The 9853-nt window shown below is 34.4% G+C and overlaps 2 protein-coding genes across 2 annotated transcripts; one reads left to right on the top strand and one right to left on the bottom strand.

The window, feature by feature from the left end:
* The first annotated feature begins 400 nt into the window (after window positions 1-400).
* On the top strand, window positions 401-4011 carry LOC124374625 (nucleolar protein 6-like). The gene is made up of 6 exons (XM_046832805.1): window positions 401-412; window positions 749-904; window positions 1728-1895; window positions 2891-3157; window positions 3553-3769; window positions 3887-4011. The coding sequence occupies exons 1-6, from the start codon at window positions 401-403 to the stop codon at window positions 4009-4011; spliced, it is 945 nt and encodes a 314-aa protein (XP_046688761.1).
* A 3492-nt stretch (window positions 4012-7503) lies between these two features.
* Window positions 7504-8690, bottom strand: LOC124374624 (4-trimethylaminobutyraldehyde dehydrogenase-like). Its single transcript, XM_046832804.1, has 2 exons — window positions 8530-8690; window positions 7504-7732 (listed from the first exon to the last, which is right to left on the bottom strand). Exons 1-2 carry the CDS (start codon window positions 8577-8579, stop codon window positions 7504-7506), a joined length of 279 nt encoding a protein of 92 aa, XP_046688760.1. The 5' UTR covers window positions 8580-8690.
* Window positions 8691-9853: the final 1163 nt, after the last annotated feature.

Raw genomic sequence — 9853 nt, 5'->3', positions numbered from 1 at the left:
ATTTATATTTTTTAGAACTCTGTGAAAGAGATTTCTAGTGGCATGTCAAATAATAAAATAAATTCAATTGAACTTATGTTTTATCTATTGAAAAACATATACACCCCAATTATTGTAGATAGGAAGAGTACAAATGAGTTCAATATGAAACATAATATTAACAATTTTTTAAAAATTTGTTCTTAAACTCTTTTTCATTTTAGGAACGTTTGAAAAGCTATTAAAGAGTAATATCAAGTAATTTTGTTATGAACATTCAGTATATGGGCTAGAATTGAAAAGTTTATGTTTGTTTATTCTTGCGTGTAGCAATGATTAAGAAATCTAATATTATCATGAAATCAGAAATATCACGAGAATAAATTTAATATTATAGTTTCTTAAAATAAAAGTACGTTAGATGTATAATTTGGTTTGTTTAGATTTTTTATGGACATTCAAAACTTGTACTAAAATTGGTAATAATCGTGAAAGGTTCTATTGGAAAATCATCAATCACATGGCAGTTTTTCACTGACACATGTGAAACTGTAAATCGCTTGCACCACAATACTCATGCATAAGTAACAGCTGAAGTCATTATAATAATCGGAACCACAGAAAAATCAGTATCTGAAGTGGAAATTCTTCACTGATTAAACTTGAAATTTAAAAAAAATGTATTGATGCCAATAAGAAAACGCAGAATAGCAAACATGAACATTATTGTTATCAACAATTAGTAGAACTGTGGGTGTGATGTTGGCAGGAGGTGATAGAGCTGGGACTGTCCCGGAAGTGGCCAGAGGATCCAGAGGCTGTCAGGAGGATCAGAGCAGCTTTCAATATACACATAGCCAAGGCCATACTGGAGAAGTACGACTTGCAGACGCAGGCCTACACCGACCATATCAACGTGTTCAAGGTCAGTAAGATAGAGTTACAGGAAGGTAAAAAGCTTCAGGCCCATGTCTCTAGATGAGCATCTTGTTAAAGTAAAAGTTCTTTATTTGGCTTCTTGCAGCCTTCTCTCTTTGTCCACCCCCAAACAAGTGAAAAACTCTCCAAACTCTTATTGGAGCAGTAAAATGTTTAGTCCGTGCAAAATTTATTGATCCCATAAATGTTGCAAGTTTTTATTTATTGCTAAAATTTACTATTGTGAGCTAGTAATTCATATATAAAAGTATGGGAAAAAAAGTTTTGTGAAATATTTAGTTTGTTACTCTTAAATCTAAGACCTTTAAAAAGTATTTGTTCCTAAATACATATATTTACATCAAATATTAAACTTCCCAAGAACACATTCATTATTGGAAAAAAATTATTATAATTTACCCAGATTTTATAATTCTTTTGTCAATTAAAAAAAACAAAAATCTTACTAGAAGTTTGTGTTTCGCATTACGTTTGTAGAAGGCAGAATGTTGAAATCACTAACAATTGTTTCTGAAAACATATTTCAAAGTCATACAAACAAGAAGTATAGACCGTGAGTTGAGTAAAGCAGCGATAAATTGCACTAACGGTGATTTGTAATTTTCAGTGAAAGGGATTTCTCCTCTTACAAATCCAGCCAGAGAACTTAAAAAACATTAGGTTGGAAGGAAACGAAATACGTTACAACGTAATACGTTGTAATTTTCTGATGGTTTTGAATCCACAAGTTGCTGCTCGTTTGGAAATGTAGTTTTAGAAATACTTGACAAACTCATGATATCTGAATTGTTGCGTTGCTTTGTGTCTAGGAGGGGTTTGTGTTCCGGCTACGTGTGGTGTATCCCCGGGAGGTGGTCTTGTTGAAGGAGTGCAAGACGCCGGATGGCAAAGACGATGCTACCGCGACACTCCAGAATCTCTCCAGCTGGAGAAGTACACTCTGCACCTGCCTAAGCTCACTGGAGAGCGTTGCATGGGTGAGTTGTATTTTCTCTTCTCCAGACCTTAATCTCAAGAGGACTAGTAAGGTAAAAAAAAATAACAACAATATAAGATTTCGTTAGACCTTTGAGTATATATTGTATCACAAGCATTGTTATAAAAACTCCTATAGACCTCTCCTCTCCTCTCCAATCTAAAGATAATTATCCTATTTCTATTAGTTTTTGTTCACTCAATATATTTATTTGTTTTGTTTACTTTCTCTACAATATTCTTAATATCAGAATCTTAAGTCATATCCATAAGTTATTCAAATTCAGGTAACTTCTTTCAATTGAAATTTTATTAAAATTTAATTCTATACACTACTCAAGATAAAATTCTAATCGTAAAAGTTTCAACTCGAGTTTACGCACAGGCCATTAAGGACCATGTAGGCTCTTTCCCCATGTTATTTTTAATTTATACAGAAAATTAGGTAGCAAAGTAACTTAATCATAAGTGCTGTTTTCATTAGGTATATATATATATATATATATATATTTATTTTAATTTTAATTTTTCTCTTTATTTCAATATATGGATTTATTTCTTTGTGATATAAGACTTTTTAATATTATTTAGTGTTAACTTATTTAATGTTAACTATTTTGAATTGTATTACTTGAATATTATTGTATTTTTTATTACCATTAGATATCCAAATGCTACATTTGTTTTCTTTTTCAACATAAAATAATTTACTTCTGCTTTTCAGTAATTTGTGGAAATAAATATGATTTGATTTGAAAAAAAAAAAAAAAAAAAATAAATAAGGTACCATTTTCAAAAGTCAAAATAGTTGAAATTCCAGTTTTAAAAAATTCCAAAGTGGCCAGATACTGAATGTGAAATTCCCTTCCAGTTTCTACTAAATCTTGCTTTAATATTTGTATAAGTTCTAAACTTTGCCCATAGTCTTTATGACAGATATTGTTGGTTTTACACTACGACTGGAAGTAGTAGTGTGACATGTTGTGTTGGTTGTTAGGCTGCAGCAGCAGTGGCCCTAGTATGGGTGTGTGGTGTGTCGTCTGGCCAAGAGATGGCTCTCCTCCCAGCTGCTGGACAATGCCCACGTACCGGACGTTGCCACCGAGCTGCTGGTCGCTTCGCTGTTCCTCTCTCCCGAGCCATTCCGTCCGCTCGCGCAGCCACAGCCCATGTTCCTGCGGTTCCTGCCACCTGCTCGCACACACCAAACTTCCATCTGGAGCCTGTCATCGTCAACTTCAATGGCAACTTAAAGAGTGAGTCTGTGATCAGATCCTGAGCAGTTTTCTCCACATAGACATCACAAACTGTCCTCTTTTAACAATTCATAATACTATGCAATTTTTGCTTCCTCTATTTAGGTGGACAATTTACATTTGAGAGATTAACGAAGAGTATCGTTGATAAATAAAATAAGGGATTTGTAGCAGTAGAGATAGTAGTAATTTTTCGTCCGGGTTTCTGGGGTTTTCACTCTATGAGAAGAAATAGCAAGATATTTATAATTGATTTTTTATTGATTGTTTAATTGTTTGGGTAATAGTAACTTTTATCTCTTTATTCTTGTGGCAAAAGTTTTTATGTAAGTAGCCTTATTACCAAAATGCAACATAGAAAATTTAAAAAATCTTCAAGTAAATTAAGATTGTTGTTGTATAGGAGAGGACCCTCATCGAGATAGAGTCGCACTTCCGCCAGCGAGCGAACTGCACTGCCCCACTGTACATAGCCACCCAGTACGACAAGTCCGGGTCTGTCTGGACCCGGGAGGCCCCGACGTTGCCGGTACTGGTGAGGTTGGCAAGCCTTGCGAGTCAGTCCCTCACAGTCTTGGAGACAAACTTTCTCAGTTCTGCTTTGTATCACATTTGCAAAGGTGGGTTGTTGGTACAATATTGCAGACATATTGAAAAGTAGTGTTGTTTTTAGAAGTGCGTAGTGCTTCACTTTATGTGCAATTTTGTTCGTGACATTTTCATATTTGCGATTGTAGGTCGTGTTCCGTCCACCGCTAGAGCTCTACGATGCTCTGATACAACTGAAGCCCATGCAACTGTCACGTCTCAGCCAGGGAGTCGACTTCACTCAAAAAACCCCTGTCCAGGTCAGGGTGCCTAAAGTTCGGAGGAAAGATACCTATTACAGGGTTCGACCCTGCTGAGTTCTATCTCCGGGAACTGAGAGTAAGCCGAGCATCATAAACAATTTTATTTACACCTAAAATTCCGTACATTAACTAAATAAAAAAAGATTCCCATTAATGTTTACACAATATTTTCTTTTTAGGAAAGCTACAGTGATTTTGCTCTCTTTTTCCATGACACCTACGGAGGAAGAACGATAGGGGTTACTGTTCAAGCCATCCTGCTTTTGAGACACATGAATTCAAGGTAACTTTCATGACTTAATATTGTTTTAGAATATTTTATCAATACGTTATTTATCTAATTTATAGTCTCCTGGTTTAGTCAAGAATCATCATACTTGCTTGCCTCAGAACAGATGTTTTAGTATCCACACCACAGTGATACAACCTTTATAGGCTGGTTCAGTGAGAAGGGCACAACAATACGGTTCTCCGAATTTGTCGTGTAATTGAAAAACTAGTGAAGATACGGTTAAATACAAGTACAGGTTTGAGTGACATATTAGCATACATATGTAACAAAACATTGTATCACCATAATTTAATTCTTGTTTAGTTTCTTATAAATTAATCTACACTGAACTATATTAGAAATGCCTTTTAATAATTTTAAACAATGCTGCCAACACAAAATAAAGCCAAAAAACATGCAGCTGGATAATTTAACTTCTTTGTATACTGAAAAGTAATTTAATAAATTATTTTTGTTTATTAACTTGCTTCAAACAATCATCATTATTTCCTTCACAATTTGAGGCCAGATTTTCTTCACATTGTAAAAAATTACATAAGACAGTAAAACTATAAAAAAAACACAAGTTTGTTTTCTTATGCACACATTTGTACAAGACAAAATTTTATATTGTGACAATTCTGTATTAACTTATTGAGCCAATAAAACAAAACCATTTAGTAAAAATATGTATGACACATCATAGTAAATAAATAGTTTGGCTAATTTGTCAGATACCTAACTATTAGTTTACTCATTCCATAACATACATTGATCAAATACCAGGAGCGTTGTGACACGTGTATGTCAGGAACCACAACCACCAAGTTGCTGTGTGTCAACTTCACCAAACTCTAAAACATTGCACTTAATAAAAAACAAAACACAATACTAATTATCATAACTGAACTACAGAATACAGGTCACGATACGCCTGCGTTCGTCGACCAACCACCTAAGACTGTACACTCCGATTTTAATATTTTTTAAATCTGATGCATATAATCTGAGTTTTACCGTACAACTGAAATAGTTCTCTGTGTGTAGACCTATTTTTATTGTTGGTATTTGTGATTTATTCAAAATTCATGAACCCTTTACAAATAACCGATAAGATTAATTTGCCATGCAATAGCCAGACCTTATTACAGTACAGGATTTTGTACAATTTTTCTAGGTGAGTCAAGTGAAACTGCAGAAAGCCAGTGAAGGAAGGTAAGAAGGAGCTCCTGACTCTGAATTTCGATGCCATCATTGAGGACTTCTACATTCTCGGGACCGGCCTGGTTCAGACCATACACCTGAGTCCTAAGCATTCTCAGAAAATGGAACACACTTAGCGTAATTTTTTTGTACATTTTGTAAATAAATGTAATAAAAAGTAAGTTTTTTTAATGTTACACATGCTCTGACTTTTCTCTCAGACCTAAAAAAAAGTGTAAATTGTTTATTAAAAAGTTTATCTGCTCAACTGTTTAATATTAAAGGATGAAATAGAAAACTTCTTGGTGTGAAAACCTGAGATGTCGATGTGAAATCTTTTAAAGAATCAAACATTATAAATGCAAACAATAATAAAAATTGTTTTGTTTACAGTATACAGAATGTTATGAGGGTTGCTCTTCAATAAATAAAAATTTACACATAATTTTTACAGCTTTTTAATTATATTACATTTTGAAAGAACAACTCTTAAAATATTATATTGTTTCTATTTAGCTATTTTTCATTTAGATTTAAGCACTTATCGTACGTAGGAACAAGCTTTTTGAGACCTATTGAGTTAAATTCTGCCACCTACGCAACATAACTGATAGCGGCAGTATTCGTAGCGATGGAATGCAACCCCACTACATAGATTGTCTTTTTTTGTTTGACACTGACATAAGAAACCCAAGATCCATCACCAAGTGGGGGTAACAATGTTTTGATGAGGTCATGGGTCCGCAAGCAAACAGCCACTTCGCTTTTGCTATCCATAGCAAAATATGAACACAAATTTGCAAACTTGAGATGCAATTATAGTGCATTACTAACTAATGTTGGTAATAAAAGCTTCAATGCGGATACTTAGGTCACTGTTTTCAATGACTTACATAATAATCAGTAAATAAGACTAAAAATAACTCTTAAATCACAACTAAAATAAAAAAATGATTTAAAATCAGGATCACCTGTAAGAAAATATTTATATTGAAAATTTTGATTTTTAGATGCAAGCAGCAACATGAAAGATGTAAGTTTATAAAATGGTTATATAAGAAAGTCACCTTTAATCTTAAAAACTACCCGTCACCTTTTTCTAAAAATGTCTATAGATTTTCTTAATTATTGTAAGCTTTTTTAAAAATAACTGAGAATATAACATTTGATTACAACAATAGTTTTCTATATAAGTTTTTCAGCTAAAGCCAGATTTTAATTGTGCTTATCTCATTCCAAAAAATATTAAAAAAAGTAATTGTATTTTTTTATTCAAAACAGTTTTCAATGTTTTTGTTACCTCAAAAGTATGGACCTGAAAATAAGAAACCAAAATATCCAAAATGTACTAAATTTCATGTACTGGTTAGATTAGTAATAAATTTAAACCATACTATTCTTACACAAAAGAGAAAATATGTTTAATTGTATTTAGCCTGGCAACAAAAATGAGGCAACTTGTAAAAATAATGCAAAAAGTAAAAACAATGACTTTTAAATCAAACTTATTTTTGGGTTTTATATAAAATAAAAAATATTTTGCTACAAGAATAAGACAATATCCATAATATTTGGCTTATTTCGGCACTAAAAAGCTCAATGCATGGCATTGGCCATGTATTAGACTTTGTGGCAGTCACAAGAGAATAAAATGTGAGTCAGTACCATATGGTATCGATGGCATAGAAAGGAAAGATTTGGTACCAATGATACCGAACAGCAGCTCCAGGAAAAGCCATTATAGAGAAACTTTTTAGCACTTTACCTGGTAAAACAAGACATCCTTTAAATTATATTTGAACAAGTCTCCGATATTTCAGTTATAAAATAAGACCTAAAAATGTATTTACTACTCTTTGGTGTAAAAACTGGTTGTCATTGTTGTAAAACTGGATAATGCATTTATTGAAAGTTTATTAAAATGTGTAATATTTGGTTGGTTTGAGAGAACTATTTTCCTTGTTCCATTAACAGAACTTCCAGCTGCTATCAGCTGTTCTGGAAGCAGACGGTCTTTACAAAGGTGAACTCATGAATGCCGAAGTGAGCTCCCTCTGCGGCCGAAGCCAGACTGTTTGATGCCCCCGAAGGCCACTTGAGGGCAGGAGAGCTGCGCACCGTTGACCCACCACCATGCCCACCTCCAGTCTCCGAGCCACTCGCCACATCTGCTCCATATCCTTGTGTGAAGAAGTATCCGGCCAGACCCTGGTGTCGTGTCGTGTGCCAACGTGATCGCCTCTTCTTCAGTATCAAACCTGGAAACAATTGTGGTTTTGTTACATCAAAATCATATAAACGGAAACACGTCGAAACTTAAAAGGCCAAAAGGATGAAAGTGAGAGTAATGATGTCAAATTTTACTGACTCCAAATACCAGTTTTGTTTAGTTCACTTGAAGCCCACAAAATTTGATGGGTGGCACGTATTTGAAGCCTGTTCACTAGCTACGTATCGAATATCCCTGGGTATACAAATCGTATCTCACCAGCAAGTTTGCTTAGATGGACATGCAACTTAACTTTGCACAGCGTAGTAGTTCTGATGATTGTCTGGTTTCCTCTAGTAGAATTGATACTGCTGGCCTGGAAAAACTATAATAGATTTCTTTTAAGCAACCCAGATATTTTACTAAAAAATTTTGGAATTCTAAATATCACACATATATAAAGTTTGTATTGTAAGACACAGTTTTCACATGGCAGCTGGGCATGGTACTGGACCTTTAAATGTTAACTGTATGTGGTAGATGTGATCTCTTATTTATAAGAGGCATTTGATTCAGATTTGGACGAAATTGCTAACGATCATTATCTCTGATTCCAAGGGAGAGAGAGATCACTGTGCTACTGAGATGGTTACATTTTGGCACTCCCTTGGTTAAAAATATTCTTAATTGTAAGGATTTGATTCACCATTCAGCAAGGTATTCTGGAAATAGTAATTCTCCGTTATCACAAGTTTCATATTTAACCGGTTTAGTAACGGGTAACAGTAAACTAGGAATGCTATAACTGGGGAAATTGTCAATAGCAACTCTAGAAAGGTATCTTACGGAATGCAGACCACGACAGGACCGAATATCTCCTGTGTGAGTATGTCCATGTTGGAGTGAACACGGGTGAGGAGGGTAGGCTCGTAGTAGAGGGGTCCACAGTAGTTGGCTGGCCTTCCCCCTATGTGGACTTGGGCTCCCTTAGTTACGGCATTCCTCCACAGCCGTTTTCACCTGCAGCAGTTGAATACAGTTGTTGGAAGCTCAGATAGACTTTATGTAAGACTGATCAAATTTCTAACTTCTGAAAACTATCTTAACTTAGCACTGTGTTTGATTCAGTGTTACAAATATTATTTACTTGGGATCATTTGGATAAGGTTTAATATTAAATATTGTGGTTGTAATTATGAAATATACACAAGCAGTTTAGTATTATATTAGCTTTTTTCACTAAGATTGAAAGTTTTTGTGAAGAGTAGTTTTTAAACATTTAAAAACCTCTTGATTTGCTCAATTAGTTTACAGGTTTTGAGGTGTTTATATTGATCTGTTCTTAAGTAATAAAAGAAATTATCAAATTTACCGTGAGACAATGTTCACAGTTTTCTGATTCATCTGCTGTCTCAAGCCCAATTTTTGCTATTTTCCACTTCTTGCAATATCACGCACCAGTTGATCTTATGGAGGTAGCCATTACTTTCTAGTGGAAATAATGTGTGTAAAATGTCTCCTGGTTTACTATCCAGAAGTTACTCTTGTTCTATATTACAATTTTGTTATCAGGGTAATAATAAGTCCAGTAAAAATGAAGTACTTATAACTAGGAATGAAGTTAAAGTTAAATATTTACCAAGTGATTCCACGTGATCTGAGGATTGAACTTTTAGGTGTATCTCAAGTGATGTATTTTTTGTCAGAAGTACTGCCACCGGGAAGGCCCAGGGTCATTATCAGATCGTGGCTTTCACAATCTCAGAAACATGTACCGGAAATTGTCCAACTTTTCCGGACGTCAGATCACTGTTGGGGCGATCTGATATGTGAACTTTTGAGGTCGGGAAAGTTACTTGTTCAGAAATTTACCCCTGACCTCAGTGCGGGGGGTCTCAGTGCGTGCCATTCCACACTATCTGAAAAAAATACAAAACACTCCTTCAGATAGTACGGGAAAGTTCAGTATAATAAGTGTGAGCACTCCGTAAAGGTAACTTTAACTTTTTGTGATCTACTCTAGTAACATATTTAATGATCCACTTAATAAAAAGTAGAAGCTAGGGACAAAGTTGGTCTACCGGACTTATTTACTAAAATTAGTGGGCCATATTGTAGGCACAATCTAATGTATTATCAAATTCTCTAGAATATTGCCTCACCTTTAGTT

Source organism: Homalodisca vitripennis, unplaced genomic scaffold (assembly GCF_021130785.1).
Source record: "Homalodisca vitripennis isolate AUS2020 unplaced genomic scaffold, UT_GWSS_2.1 ScUCBcl_9394;HRSCAF=17869, whole genome shotgun sequence".
Classification (NCBI taxonomy): domain Eukaryota; kingdom Metazoa; phylum Arthropoda; class Insecta; order Hemiptera; family Cicadellidae; genus Homalodisca; species Homalodisca vitripennis.
This window is presented reverse-complemented; position numbering and strand designations above follow the sequence as displayed.